Source organism: Symphalangus syndactylus, chromosome 15 (genome assembly GCF_028878055.3).
Source record: "Symphalangus syndactylus isolate Jambi chromosome 15, NHGRI_mSymSyn1-v2.1_pri, whole genome shotgun sequence".
In the NCBI taxonomy this organism is placed as follows: Eukaryota; Metazoa; Chordata; class Mammalia; order Primates; family Hylobatidae; genus Symphalangus; species Symphalangus syndactylus.
In genome coordinates, this window is record NC_072437.2 from 94,682,265 (window position 1) to 94,698,594 (window position 16,330).

General features: G+C 41.9%; 1 protein-coding gene across 7 annotated transcripts in view; it reads left to right on the forward strand.

Moving 5' to 3' along the window:
* The window catches only part of MTUS2 (microtubule associated scaffold protein 2), a 729,967-nt gene that overhangs the window by 572,843 nt on the left and 140,794 nt on the right, over positions 1-16,330 (forward strand). For all 7 annotated transcript variants that reach the window (XM_055244645.2, XM_055244647.2, XM_055244648.2 and 4 more), the window contains one exon: positions 12,634-12,845. In XM_055244645.2, coding sequence (XP_055100620.1) covers positions 12,634-12,845 — 212 coding nt within the window. The remainder of the gene's footprint in view (positions 1-12,633; positions 12,846-16,330) is intronic.

Below are 16,330 nucleotides of genomic sequence, written 5' to 3' on the forward strand. Positions count from 1 at the left end.
AAGTTTCCTTCTCCCTGTGATCTTTCCCCGTTTCCACTGGCACCCCTCCCCAAGAATTCCTGAGAGACAAAGGCAGAAATGGCTTCCCTGGGGTCCGAAAATGCCCACAGGACTCTTCCCACTGCTTCCCCTACCCCTATATTTTGCCCAGCTCTCTGAATTTGTCTTAGCTCCCGATAAGGTCAAATCCTTCTCCCGTGATCTGGTTCTTCAGGCTCCCCAGTGAGGATGTGTGTTTGGAGGCAGTCGTTCCCCTTTCACACTTTGGACACTCATAGTTTGTCAGCCTGTCATGGAGCCTGCAGCAACAAGCCATCTCTCTCAAAGGGTCTGTAGATTGTCTCAGCTTTCCTGGTGTGTTTTTCAGTAGTTCTTGGAACAGAAGTTCACAGTGTGTTTCCACAAGCTGCTCTGTCCATCTGAGTGGGAGCCACAAGTTAGTCCTGCCTCCTGTCAGCCATTTTCCCTCACTTTCTGATTTCTATTCTTTTTACTTTTCTTCTTCTTATACTGGGTTTGATTAGTTGGTGTCATTGGTTGGAGGTCTTTCTTCCATTGTGCATGTGTTTAGTGCATAAATTTCTCTGTTTATGTTGTAGTTATAGTCCACAAATTTTGACACATTGGGTTTTCATCTTCATTGAGTTCAAAATATTTTCAGATTTCCCTTTTTGATTTCTTCTTTGGTCCATGATTATTTGGAAGTGTATTGTTTAGTTTGCACATATTTGGGGACTTCTCAAGGATCTTTCTGTTATTGATCTCTAATTTGTACTTCTAATTTGGTTGGAGAACATACTTTGGATGATTAAAAAAAAAAAAAACCTATTCCTCTCCGCACAGCACCTCTGACACCACATGTGTGGGGCTTCCACACCAAGCAAATTCTCCACTTCTCTGTGGACACCACCTGGGTATAATACAATTTGATTCAAGTATAACACTAATTACCCAGAGTTAGCACAGACCACATAGGTTAAGGGCTCAATCTCACGAGACTGCCCCTCACTTTAGGTGCCAACTGCAAGTAGTAGGTGTGTATGTGTCCCACTTCTGTCTGACTTGGCTACAAAGTGGAGGTTCTCACAATCTTCTCCTTAAGTTGAATAATTTATTATAACAGCTCACAGAACTGAGGGAAACATCTTACTTACATTTACCAGTTTATTATAAAAGATATGATAAAGGATACAGATGAACAGTTGGATGAGGAAGTACATTGAGTCAGGTCTAGAGGGGTCCCGAGTGCAGGAGCTTGTGTCCCCACAGAGAGAGGGTGCTCCACTCTATTGATACCTGGATGCATTCACCAACCCAGAAGCCCTCTGAATCCTATACTTTAGGGATTTTTATAAGGCTTCATCACATAGGCATGACTGATTCTTAACTCAATCTCCAGCCCCAGAGGAAGGGGAGAGAGGGAGTTGAAAGTTCCAAGCTTCTAATCACGGCTTCATCTTTTTGGTGACTAGCCCCTATCCTGAAACTATCCAGGAGCCACCAAGAGAGTCTATTAGGGCAAATGATGCCTCTGTTACCCAGGAAATTCCAAGGGATTTAGGAGCTCTGTGACAGGAACTGGGATCAAAACCAAATGTTAGAACAGGAGATTCTTCTAGCACTCATATCACTCAGCAAAGTACAAGGGTTTTAGGAGCTCTATGTCAGAAATTGGGGACAGAGACCAAATATATATTTCTTATTGTGTCGCAGATGACTTGAATCCTTTTAAATTTATCGAGCCTTGTTTTAAGACCCACAACAAGGTCTACCTTGGTAAACATTTCATGCATACTTAAAAACAGTGTCTACTCTGCTGTTTCTATGTGGAGTGTTCTACAAATGTCATAGGTCAAGTTGGTTGATAGCATTGTCAAGTATTCTATACCCTTACTGATTTTCTCTCTACATGTTCTATCAGTAGCTGAGAGAGGGTTTGAAATCTCAGACTATAATTGCAGACTTGTCTGTTTCCTTTGTCAATTTTATCAGCCTTTCCTCCATATATTCTGCAGCTCTATAAGGTATATAAAGTTTTAGTTTATCATTTTGATGAATGGGCCACTTTATCATTATGAAATGAACTTCTTTATCCCTCGTAATACTTTTTTCCTTGAAATCTACTTTTTTCATTGTTAGTAGAGCCACTTCAGCTTTCTCTTAGTTTCAGCATGGTATAATCTTTCCATACTAACCTTTTCATCTATTTGTCTATTTTTAAGTAGGTTTCTTATAGGCCACATGTAATTAGATCTTACATTTTTATCCAATCTGAAGTCTCTGGCTTTCATATGCATTTGATGTTATTACTGATTCATTGAGCTTAAATCTACCATCTTGCCATATTTTCTATTTAACCCATATGTTCTTTCTTTTCTTTTCCCTCTTTTACTGCCTTCTTTTGGCTTTGGATAGTTCTTTATGATTCCATTTATCTCCTTTGTTCAGGTATTAGCTATCTGTCTCTTATTTTTGTGTTCTCAGTGGTTGTTTTAGGGTTCATAATATATGTCATTAGCTTTTAACATTCTAGCTTCAAGTGACATTATATCACTTTGTACATGGCGTAGGAATCTTACAACAGCATATTTCCATCTCTCTCCTGGCATTTGTGCTATTGTGATTAGATATTTATGAACCTATACTACGTTGTTAATATTATTGATTATCAACACTCAATTTTCTTTTAAAGAAATTCAAATAAGAAAAAATCTTTTGAAGATCAATTTCCAGAAGGTTTATTCTGTATAAACTACATGTTAGTCTTCAGTAGAGTATCTTTTTTTCCTTTTTTTTTTTTTTTTAATTTCGGTTGTTTGATGTGCAATATGTTTTTGTATGCAGGTAGTAAATAAACTTTGATCTTCCATTTGCCAAAAAGAAAGTCTTTTGAGTTACTCATTTAACTGCCATTTTTAATATTTTTTATTTCTTTGTGTAGATCCGCATTTCTATCTGGTATCATTTTTCTTCTGCCTGAAGGACTTCCTTTAACATTTATTGTAGTGGAGGTTTGCTGGTGGTGAATTCATTTGGTTTTTGTTCACCTATACTTTTGATAAATATTTTTGCTTTGTTCAGAATCCAGGTCGGCATTTTTTTCTTTAAATATTGAAAGATGCCGTTTTAATGATTTCTAGCTTGAATGATTTCTAGTGGAAAGTCTGCTGTTATTCTTATCTTTAGGTCTTTGTACATAATGTGTCGTTTTTCTCTGGCTGCTTTAAAGATGTTCTCTTTTTCATTGGTTTTGAGCAGTTTTATTACAATATGCCTTGATATTGTTTTCTTCCTGTTTTTGTGCTTGAAGTTTGTTGAAATTTTAGATCTGTTTTTATACAGTTTTCATCAAATTTGGGGTGTTTTGCCCATTGTTTCTTCAAATATTTTCAGTCCTAATTCTTCGTCTTCAGGGACTCTAATTTATTAGGCCTCTTCAAGTTGCCCCACAGCTCCTGTTCAAGGTGACACTGTGTTCATTTCTTTGAGTATTTCTTCTCTCTGTGTTTCATTCTGGATAGTTTCTCTTCCTATTATCTTCACTACTTTTCCTTTCCCTTTCTTTTTCTTAAAATAACATTTATTTACTAACTTACAGTTCTGTATGTTAGACATCCAGAAGTGGCTTAACTTGAATTCTCTGCTCAAATTATCACAAGGCTGATATGAAGAAATCAGCTAGGCTGAGTTCTTGACTGGAGGCTCTGGAGAAATATTTGCTTTTAAAGTCATTTAGGTTGTTGGTGGAGTCTATCTCATGTGCTTGTAGTACTAGAGTCCTTGTTTCCTTGCTGGCCATCAGTCAGGGACCACCTTCAGCTCATAGGGCTACATTCCTTGCTATGTACCCCCCTTTATCTTCAAAGCAGTAATGGTGTGTTGAGTCCTTCTCAGACTTCAAATCTCTGACATGCTCCTCTATGACCAGTTGGAGAAAACTCTGCTTTCAGTAAACTTACTTGATTAGGCCAGGGTCACCCAAGATTATCTTCCTCTTAATACGTAATATAAGATAGTCATGAGAGTGGTATCTCATCGTGTTCATGGTTGTTATGCAGTTGTTTTAGTCCGCTTGGGCTGCTATAACAAATACCATAGATTGGGTGACTTAAACAACAGAATTATTTTCTCACGATTGTAGAGGCTGAGAAATCCAAGATCAAGGCACTGGCTGATTTGGATTCTGTTGAGGGCCCTCTTCCTTGTTTTTAGATGGATACATTTTTGCTAGCTTTACATGGGGGAGAGATAGATTTTTGCTCTCATATTTCTTCTTATAAGAGCACAAATCCCATTCGTGAGGGCCCTGCTCTCAGGACCTAATCACCTCCCAAAGGCCCCACCTACAGATGTCATCACATTGGGAATTAGGGCTTCCATATATATATATATATCTTGAGAGAACACAAACATTCAGTTCCTAGCAGCAGGGTATGTACATGAAGGGGCAATCACTGAGGGCAAGTGTAGGGTCTTGCCATTGCAGGTGGAGGTGGATTTCAAGTCCTAAAGAATGGCAATCTGGCAATGCTACATAACCATGGTGGAGAGATCTGAGAGGGACAGTTTTTCATTTTCCAAGATCTTCATTTCTTTTTGATGGTGATGCTTCTTTTTTCTGATTACTGAATATCAAAGAAAATCAGCTGAAATGGTTAGTGCCTCCATCAGGCCTTTGGGCCTTCAAATGACATCTGGCCTAGGAGAAGCTTTCTGGGTGGCTCATTTAAGGAGGGTTTCTCTCCACTGCTGGGCTGTAAATTGGATCATGGCAGGAACTATATTTTCTGTTATCTCTCCCGTCCCCAAAACAAAACAAGCCATAACAACAAACATCCCCTGACCCTTATGTTTCTGACACATCTTTCTCCCCATCTGGACACCCAGGCTTGAGAAAGAATTGTTTATGTTCCCCATTCTGGTCCCTGTGCTTACCTGCTGCTGTCTAGACACCCCACTATTCTACTACAAAGGCCACTCCTGATTTCTTGATTAGTAAGTTGTTTTTTTATTTTTTATTTTTTTGAGCCAGGGTCTTGCTGTGTCACCCAGGCTGGAGTGCAGTATGTGATGTCAGCTCATTTCAGCCTTGACTTCCAAGGCTCAAGCAATCGTCCCACCTCAGCCTTCCAAGCAGCTGGGACTATAGGCGTGCACCACCATACCTGGCTAATTTTGTTTATTTTTTTCTGTAAAGATGAGGTCTCTCTGTGTTGCCCAGGCTGGTCTCGAACACCTGAGCTCAAGCCATTGTCCTGCCTTGGCCTCTCAAAGTGCTGGGATCACAGGCATGAGTGAGCCACTGTGCCTGGCCTTAGTAATTCTTAATAGATGTGTCCTGTTCCTTAGCACTGGCATTTGACATTATTGATTACTCCTTTCTTTCTGAAACTTGTTCCTTCCTTTGCTTCTTTGAACAACCCCATCTGCTTGTTCTCTTCTTGCATGCATCTGCAAGTGTTGGTTCTTACTTGCCTTCACTAGAAACCCTTCCCCTGTGTTTTCTAAATCTTGCCAGGTGATATTAGTAGAAAAATAGACTGAACTGAGTTAAATCCTGATTTGGTGAATCATGTGTGACCTTGCGGAAATTATACAACTTCTCTGAGCCTCAGTTTCTTCTTCTGTGAAATGGAAATTTTCCCCATGCTGCAGGGTTATGGTGAAGGTGAGTGATGATGCGTGTAAAGCACCAACACATCAGAGCTCTCAGTCTTCCGTAGCTCCAGCCTTCCTGATAGCAGAGACCATATTTTAAAGATAGGACATTCTGATGCAGCTGTTTTGATGCCAGCATTTTGAGAAAATGGCAGCCAAATATCCCCATGTCCAAATGGGCCTATCAAAATATCCTTATTGAGTGTTTTTTATTAGTTGAGCTATAATTCACATACTGTAAAATTTGCCCTTTTCAAGTGTACATTTCAATGATCCCTGGCAACCACTAGTCTACTTTTTTGTTTCATGGATTTAATCTACTCTGGAAGTTTCATATAAATGGAGCCATATGCTTTGGGGCTTTTTGTGTCTGTTTCTTTCATTTAGTATAATGTTTTTAATGTTCATCTATGAATCAGTATTTTATTTCTTTTGATGGCTGAATAATATTCTGTCATATGGATATAAAACAATTTGTTTATGCATGCATTAGTTGATGGGCATTTTGGTCATTTCCACTTTTTGCCTAGTATCATTAATGCTGCTAAGAAAATTTGTGTCACTAATCTTTTCTTTTGCAGTATCTAATCTACTCTTCATCTTTTCAGTGTATTTTTCATCTCAGACATTGGCATTTTTTTCTCTACAGTTCTTATTTAGGTCTTTTTTGTCTTCCTTGTCTTACTTGACATGTTAAGTTATTCCTCTAGCTTCTTAAACATATGAAATATATTTACAGTAACTGTTTAACTGTCCCTATCTAGTAATTCTGTTATCTGTGTCATTTTTTGGTCAGTTTCAATTGATTGCATCTTCTCATTATGGGTTGTATAACCCTGCTTGTTTACATGCCAGGGGATGTTTTTTAGATGACAAGCATTGTGAATTTTTCCTTTATGAGTATTGGATATATTTTTATTGTCATAGTATTTTTTTTTAGACAGGGTCTCACTCTGTTGCCCATTGCTGCAGTGGCAAGATAATGTCTCACTTCAGCCTCAACTTCCCTGGCTCAACCGATCCTCCCACATCAGTCTCCCAAGTAACTAGGACTACAGGCACGTGCCACCACACCTGGCTAATTTTTTAAGGATTTTGTACAGACAAGGTCTTACTATATTGCCCAGGGTTGTCAACCTTGGCTCAAGCAATCTTCTTGCCTCAGCCTCCCAAAGTGCTGGGATTACAGACGCACACCACCGCACACAGCTGATTTTTGTATTTTTTATACAGGTGGGGTCTTGCTGTGTTGCCCAGACTGGTCTCTAACTCCTAGGCTCAAGCAATCCACTCGCCTCAGCCTCCCAAAGTGCTGGGATTACAGGCATGAGCCACCATGCCTAGCCCCCATAGTATTCTTCAGCTTTTTTCTGGAGTTAAGTTATGTCACTTGGAAGGAGTCTGATCATTCTGGGTTTTGCTTTTCAGCCTTATTAGGCAGGTACTGATCAGCAGTTCTTCCTGGCTAATTTTTCTACACTACTGAGCAAAACCCTTCTGAGTGCTTTACCTGATGCCCCATGAATTATGAGGTGTTCCATGCTAGCTGCTGGGAACAGGAACTATTTGTGGCCTTTGGTGGACTCTTAAGTATTGTCCCACTAATCCTTGGCAGAGTTCTGTCCCCATCCTGAGATCCTCTCTCCACAGGCAAGTATGCACTGATCAGAACCTGGCTGAAAATTGGAGGTCACTCCTCAGATCTTCAGAATTCTCTCTGTGGAGCTCAATCCTTTCTGGTACCCTACCTCGTACGCGCTAACTCCTGACCTCCCTGAGCCCCTAGATCCACTTTCTCAACTCAGAGAAACCTCCAGGCTCCACCTGAGTCCCCCAGTTCCCTGCATCACAGTTTGAAAAGTCACATGGGCAATGAGCTTAAGCAACTGTAGACTCACCTTGTTTGTTCTCCGACTCTCAGGGATCACTGTGCTTCATTACCTACAGTTTAATGTCTTGAAAACCATTGTCTTGTATATTTTGGGCTTTTTTTTTCTTTTTTTTTTTTTGCTGGTTTCAAATGAGAGGGTAAGTCTAATACCACTTACTTCATCTTGGCCAGAAGTAGCTATATTTGAATGTAAAAATTTGGCAATTGTCATAATACTATTAAGCCACTATTTTTCACCCTTGGAGAAAAAAGGGATTCAGATTTACCTTGATAAATAGCACCTGTACTTCTTGTAAATAACAGTAAGTTTCCTAAAGTTGAAAATATTGTATGCCACGTTTTATCTTGTCTAGAGAGTGGGTTATATGAACAAAGTGTTTATTGTTAGATCTGGAAACCCTGATTGTAGCTTCCTGTTTTTCCGGTTCTTCTGTACATCAAAATACAAAAGAATCTGCTCCTACCTTGGGAGTACCTTGCTCCTATAGGGCGTACTTATGGGATGACCTGGTGCTGCCCAAATTTGTAATTCCTGCCCCCACCTGTACTTAGGACTGGCTGGAAGGAAATCCCTACCCACATGCCATCTGCTCAGCCTCTCCCCACCACCAGCTCACCCCAGCCAAGCCATTGTCAGTACTAAGTAGGAAAATAGTGGGCCACTGGGCAAAATTTTCTGAAATAAATTTAGATTGCTTTGATAAAAATAAAGCCTGTCCAAGTCCACGAAGAACTCAGCGCAGGGACTCCCTAGAGTGTCCTGCTCTCTGTCACGATGCTGACCAAACCCGTGAAGTGCTTTGTCTTTAAGTGGGAAGCTATCAAAGTTCTGTCCTATAATTATTTGCCTTCTTGTCTATGGTGTGAAGGTCACGGGCCATCTCTGATGTTATAAATATCGAGGTTCTCATGCTGCACTATTTGCTATTGTGTCAGTTAAGCTTTCCAGCTTTAAAATTAAACCAAGCTTTTTCATCCATTACAATCCTCTGGATAGGGACTGGATGGCTGCCGATGAATTTTTAATATTTTCTTTCCATTTTCAAGGGCCGTGTCCTCTCCAGTGCTCAGCCTTTGCACGCAATGGCTAGCCTTTGCACGCAAACTGTTTGCATCCACCTTTGTACTGTAGAAGGTCACCAGCTTCTCCCTGGAGGCCTCACAGTTGCCAGCCGCCACTGAGATCAGCATGGATTCTATCTTCTCCTAACCAGTTATGTAGCCAGTAGGATGGCTGCAAAGAAATTATGATTGGGGTAACATTTAGATGGCAGGAGGGTTTTCTAGATTAAGAGTATGCGCCCAAACTAGGGAGATCTGTTAGAGATGTTGTAGAGTGGTTCAGCAATGTGCTTAATTGGTAAGAGCCCTGGGCAAGGCGGTCAGAAGACCAACAGCCAGGCCTGGCCAGGCTCCTACAGGACAATGGATTGCCTGAGGGCAAGGACTGGCTTTATTTCTTTTCATTTCCCACTGTGCCTTGCACAGTCTCATTCACAGAGTAAGTGCTGAATAGAAGGTGTCAAATGTTTTTGTGGCCAAAAACCACATGACATGAAGCATGCATGTGAAATCAGCTTTGTGTGTAGGTCATGACAAAACACTAATCTAGGTATTTCTGCTTGTATATTTCACACAGAAAAGGAAGTACATTGGAGATAAGGCTCATTAGCAGTTGGGAAGTGTACTAGGGCCCGTCAGTAAGAAATTGGCAATTCTACTCTATTTTCCCTTCATTTAAAGATTCTGAATCCATTGATTAGCCCTGTGTTGAAGGCTTCTATTCACTAATATCCATTTCCTAGTTCAGCTGGGTGGAAATCAGAAAGACATTGTAGGAGGCCAGAGCGTTGCTTCTTTGGAAAGAGTCTTAAGTAGGTTCTGGCTGTCTGCATGGTGAGGTCAGTGGCATGCCTGCCTGCTTTGCTGCTTTGAACCTTAGACCACCCCAGAAGCAAAAGAAATACTGCAAGGAGCAGGGAAGGAGGTGATAACAAAACACTCCTACATCTAAAAGTGTCATGGGGGAACATGACATGCCCCTCCTTTAAAGCCTGCATGGTGGCTCTTCCTGAGAAATACGATGGGGAAGAGGTCGGGAGTGGGTCACCACCACACCAACACCACTTCTCATCCCAGGCCCACCATGTGCCCTGTGAGCTGCCTGTGACCACCACCCTCCAGAAGTTGGCCATCTAATTATCCCACAAACCTGGTACTTCCTAAGCAGATGTGCATTCTAGCTTCACTGTTTGCTGGCTTTTGAGAGAAAAATGAAAAGCAAACACCTGTTCTGAAACAGCTGAAGCTGGCTGTGTCAGTGATCTTTGATCAACATAAGCTCTCTGTCCCCAAGGTGGCAGTGAACCTGAACTGCAATCTTTATGCACCACCCTGGGGACGGTCTGACATGTGGGTGGACAGGAAAGGAGGTGACAGACAGTACATCAGGGAATCAGCTATAGAAGTAGTAACAAAGATCGACAGCACGAGAAAGAATATTGTTTTTAGTGAAGACAAAAGACTGCCAGTGACAGTACAATGGTTATTAGTCCTAGGCAAAGTCACGCTGGATATGTTTAGAGAATGGCAGGACCCTTTTCAACTTAAAGCAATAGAGAACTCTACAACCAACTTTGTTTCTCAGCTTCTTCTTCCTAAAGTCTTAGCACTGGTGCTGGAGCCTTGAATCTATGCTCTGACAGTGATTGAGTGCCACTGTCCTGAACCAGGATTGGTTTCACAAGGTAGTTTGGTTTCACAAAGCAGCTAAACTTTCACTTGGTGTGTTGATCCCAAAAGTGGGTGTTGTCAGGGGAGCCTCTGTCTTAGCTCAGAACGCAGGTTGTTCGCTGGCCCCAGAAGAAGAGGTGAGCTTTTTGCACTGTTGTTCAGTAGAACACTGGAATTTTGAATAGGTGAGTAAAAGCAATATAATAATGATACCAATATCAAAGTAAGTGCCAAGAATAGAATTTCACTGAATCCTTTTATATTGTCCATTTACCATTGAGTATAATTTCTAACATAAGGATGATGATGATGATATTATTATTATTATTAAAGGTGGTAGTTCTTAGGAGCTATCCTACCCAGAAATAAATCTAACAGCCAAAAATGCATGACAGTGTGAGCACCTGCTAACGTCCACAAGCTCAAGAGGTGACTCTCTGTACCATAGGTTACAATTAGCTCTAATTCACTGAGCTGGAAATTGTTTTATTATTTCCTTTAGATTTCTAAAAGAAGTGCCTTCTATTGTAACAGTGTCAGGCACCTGGTACCTCAACAAATGAATTAAAGCACTAAAGTGTTTTAGAAAATCACCAGCCATAGCAATAAAATGGAAAACAGTAATTGTGGGAAAAAAATATCTGTCTTTGGTCTTAGGCTGTGTCTTAGAGTTTAATGCAGGTAATAAAATCTCTCACCTTTTCTTGATGATGTTTAGTTAGTAGTCATATTTGTTTTGTTTTCAGCACTGAGAATCTTGAGATAAAGTACATATTCAGGTTGATTTGCCTACTACAAGCGAGTTTTCTGGAATATTATGTATTCTGCTATCATAAACACAGTTTCTATGAAGCAGTGATTTCACATTCTGCTATTCCTTTAAGTCAGAATAATTTAAGATATGCCATGGCAATCTCTGATGACTTTTTAAGAGGAGAAGGAATTAATTAAAATTAGCGTGGTTCCCCTTAAATTAACCACTAGAAGCATTTAGATCAATTAACCACCTTCCCCTTAAAAGATGAGGCCACTTGCACATTCACAAACCCATTACTCTGCGCTGTCTCAGTACACCAGGTACTGAAGGGGCTACCATTTTCTGGTTTGTTTTATATGTTGCTCCCTGGTGTCTTGGAGAGGAAAAAAGAAGAGGAAGAAAACCTTTGAAATATGAGTGGATTTATGATTGTGCTGGGCAGTGTCTGTGTCATGTCCTGTAGGAGTGTGATCTACTAGAGCGAAGTGTCTTTGAGATGTAAGCCCATTGTCAATGGCAGGGATTCTCCGACTGCCTGCGGGTCCCAGGTCTGCGTGCGCCTCCCACAGAGGGACCAGAGGAAGACACCTGCCCACCCACAGGTCTTGGACTGTGGTGGAGTGCTTTCCTCTGTGCTACATAGGGGGACCTTGCCTTTTCTTTTTTTGAGCTTCAACCTAAAAATCACTTCTCCTTAATGCCCAAAACCCTGTCCGCAACCCCAGGCAGAGCTCCTTGCCCCTTCTTCTGTGGCCCCACAGCCCCTCACATTCACCTGGCAGGAGCCAAGTTGCAGAGGGCTTTGCAGGCCACGGTAAGGTGTGTGGACTTTCTTTTTACTGCAAGAGAAAGTGAGCAGAGGGGTCCACACAGGTCATGACCTGCCTCACGTGTGCAAAGGTCATTCTGGCTGTGGTGTAGTAAAGGAAGAGAGGAAGCAGGGCTTCCCATCAGAGAGTGAGAGGGGATGGTGGCTGAGACTGCACCTTTAGCCATGGAGGAAGCGTCAAGTCACATTGGAGGGATATGTTGCAGGAAACCTCACAATACATTGGTGCCGCAGGAATTTAAAGTCAGGAGTCGCTAGAGCAGAGGTAGCCAGGGCTGTGACTTGGACGTGACATTGAAGAAAAGGGTCACTAGAGCAGCCTCTAAGGCGAGGAAAGGGGCATCGAGGTGTTATTCTCTGATGCCCAATTAAAAGGTTGCTAGACGATTATAAGTCTGACTTCTATCTGGATTGATTGATTAATTTCCCATTAGACATTGTCCAAGAGTAATCTCCTTTAAGAAAAAAAAAAAAAAGCTTCTCTCTCTCCAAGCAAGCCTAGAAGAAGTGTCGGAAGCTGGAAGGAATTTGGCAATTTTGTCTATTATCCTTTTTCCAAGCATGAAACCTTGCACTTACAACCATATTAATGGAACAATAATTTTAGTCCCTGACTGTTTTTTCTTTTCATTCCTTAAAAATGACAAACTGTGGGCAATTTCTTCTCTACCACTTGAAGATCTCCTTGTGTAATAAGAAGCTGTTGTCACATGTGTGCTCAGTGTTTTTTCACAGGTGACTGGGGTTTGGTTTTCTTTCTCACAGGATACCCAAAGCAGAGGACTGCGGCAGCTCGAAATGGGTTTCCGCCCAAGCCGGACCCGCAGGCCCGTGAGGCTGAGCGGCAGCTGGTGCAGCGGCTGAAGGAGCGGTGTGAGCGGCAGACCAGACAGCTGGGCGTCGCGCAAGGGGAGCTGAAGAGGGCCATCTGTGGCTTTGATGCCCTTGCCGTGGCCACACAGCATTTCTTTAGAAAGGTGAGGCCCCATTTCGTGAAGGTCCGAGGGCATTTTGGTTGGAGGAGAGTGTGGTGATGGTGATGGCTGTTTGTGTGTGTTGCTGTTTTGGGTTTGAGTTTTGGTCAGAGCGGAGTTTGGATTTTCAGGAGTTCAAGCAGAATCTCCTGAGGCATCCCATCATCTTTGGGGAGCTATGTTTATCCTTAGGTGTGAAAGAAATACATCTGGGAAGAATCATTAATAATCTTCATTCCAAAAGAGGAAATTATGTAAAAAATGAAAGGAAAGGATATACAGGAACATTTCTGAAGGTGGGATCTTTGCAGCAAATGGAGCATGTGGTTGTTTGCATTTTCGAGGGGTGATGGTCACTTTTCGACATTTCTGCTCACATCACATCAAAGGGAGACAGGGCCCCAGTACCGTCCACGTTGGCTGTTGATGGGCAATGGAATGTGCTTGGCCTGGGACTCTTCTCAAGGCCATGCTCATAGTTCCCAGAGCAGCATGGGGTGAGGTTCGGATTCTCCCTGTACCCTCAATTTTTCTGAAAATGCAGGGAGGTTGGTTTCTCCTTTGCAAATGTCTGGATCTGTGTGTGTATACTGAATCTGTTATTAACCATGGAGCAGTTAAGCTTCCCAGCCTTTCCCCAGGGAACAGAGGTGGGAACCTAGTGTCCCACTGCATTTGTGCTCCACCTTGATGTCACCAAGGTGTGCTTGGGAGAGAAAAAGCATAAACATAAATGCACGTTTTTGAGGTTCACATATGGACCTCCTGGTATCTATACATGGGAGGAAGTAAAAGTGCTGTATAAATGCTCTCCAAATAAGAAAGTGAATTAACAAAATATCTGGTCAATTTGAAAAGAAAAGCAGAAGAATGTGAAGTGGCTCTACGTCCCCTGGCAACTTCCCTTTTGGCCTTTTATGACATCCTTCACCTTCCCCTCTACTCCAGTATAGAAGCCTGAGCTGCTCTTTTTTGTTGTTATTTTTGTTTGTTTAAAGCTTTCAACAGAAAGAGCCATTTATCAATCTGTTGTGGTGATAAATGACAAGATGAGTAGATAGCCCTGAAATTTCCATTTTACCAATAGTTTCAGCCTCCTCCCCAACCAGAATTTTAACCCCAGCAGAAAATGGCCAATGTGAATTTCATACCTTCCTTTCTGGTCTAGTCATGATGCATGATGTGATCTGGTAAGCTTGCATAAAATAGCCGAACACCCACCCCTGTAAGAATTAAAGTTACAATCACATCTTCAAGGAGCCCAAGAGGCCTGACTGGCCATGGTCAAGATGAGCATTTTTGTAATTAGGGAAGGTGATTCGTCTTGTTTCCCACTGACTGTCAAGTTGTACCTAAAGAGGAAAACAGGGCTGTTCCTTGAAGTTCAGTGATCCTGTTTTAGTCACGCTGCCTGCTCTGGGACTCTGCCTTCCAGACATCATCCAAAGAGTCAGAACAAGCCCTTGATAAAGGTTTCATATGATGGACAAAGCAATAGATATTGATATAATATATTGATAATATGTTCTGTGTTTTAGAAGTTGGAGCTTTTAGGCCCCACTTTTGGGATCATGGCAGGGGAGAGAGTAACTGTGCCAAAATTAGGGGTCAGTTCCCTGTAGTTATGCACTTCCATGTTCCAGGAAAATTCCTCGTTGGCCTGCAGACCAGGAGTTTTACTTCTCTGTAGCATGCACACGGCTCTCAAACCAGAGACCAACAGCGGCTGGCAGGTGATTTGCAGGCATCTCCACTGGACCTCCCTGCTACTACAGCTACACTTGGCATGACATTTCAGCAAGATGGATGGTGGACATGAATTTCATTTTCTTTTCAGTAAATCACAACCAGTAACTCCAAATGGGCTTCAAAAATGACCGTGGCATTTCACCTCCCACACAATGTATTTTTTCGTCTGTCTTTCTGATCTCTACGCTCTCTCTCTCTCCAGATAAATGCCAGAAGAAAACACAGAAGATAAAATGCTTTTTTAAAAAAAAGTTAAAGTCCTAATTGAACATAATCAGTGGCTTTTATGCAGGCCGTCCTGCATGCCATGTAGTTTAAGGTGATGGATTTGAGAATTTGCTAGGAATACTGAATTAGACCAGGAGGTGTGACATGGGATGGAGAATCTGGGAAAAAAAGAGGCAAAGCAGCCCTGGAACCTTCAACAATGGAGCCCTTTGAAGTTACCAGGTCAGGAGAACCCAAGATACCCCATGTCACACTTGTGAGAAACCCATGCACTATTATTGTGAATGAGACATAGTCTGAGCCGAGCATGCCAGCTTTGAGGAAGCATGACCTGTATAGCCTGAAAATGCACAATCTCTTTGCTCTACTGGTTAGAAGGCCCTGCCAGAATTCCATCCTGTAAGGAATGCATGTGTATCTTTTGCACATTGTAGCATATTCATCTGCAAAGCATGCTCTGGTGGAGAGAGGACACAGTGCTAACCCAGAGTCAGTTCCATCTCTGCCCCGATCCAGTGGTGAGACCTTGAGCAAGTTCCTGCCTCTGTGCACTTCTTCGTCATCACTGTAGGAATAACATCCCTGTCCTTGCTCTCTTTCCCCCTGGCTGAGTCATTAACTTGGAATCTCAGTTTTCTCCATTTAAAATAGAATTCATAATAACTCTTCACAAAGTCATTGTGAGAATGTAGTGAATTAATGTGCAAAGATGCTTTATAGAGATGGGTCTCACTATGTTTCCTAGGCTGGTCTCAAACTCCTGGCCTCAAGTGATCCTCCTGCCTCAGCCTCCTAAAGCACTGGGATTACAGGCATGAGCCACCATGCCCAGCTGGCAGAGGCACTTTTTGAACAAATATTCAATCAAACATTCTTTTCTGAGTACAAAGAAATCTGTCAAGATCTACCTCAAGGATTTTACTCAAGTGGGAGAAGGTGAAAACACAGTCAAAGCCCCTGAAGAGCTTGGCCTGGAATGTACTTTAAAAATAATTTTAAAAAATAATTTTCAGTGGCTAGGCTCAACCAGCCTGGCCAACATGGTGAAACCCTGTCTCTACCAAAAATAAAAAAAAAAATTAAAAAAAATTGGCCGAGTGTGGTGGCACGTGCCTGTGATCCCAGCTACTTGGGAGGCTGAGGCAGGAGTATTGCTTGAACCCAGGAAGCGGAGGTTTCAGTGAGCTGAGATTGCACCACTGCACTTCAGCCTTGGTGACAGAGGGAGACTCCATCTCAAAATACATTTTTAAAATAAAAGTGAAAATAATTTTCCAGTATAGCGCTTCAGTTGCTGCTATAAATTTTTACCTGAATATACTGATGCCATTAATTTAAATATGTGTTGGAAGTAAGCCTCACCACTAGAGAAAAAGAATTAGAAGCCCAAATAAGAATCTCCGTTCTCTTTCCCATGCTTTATAGCTCCTGGCAGAGTAGCTGTGAAAGTTGTCAGCTCTAACACAGCCTCAGCCCAGCGTCCAGGGATTCTAAGATGCCACACTTAGGTG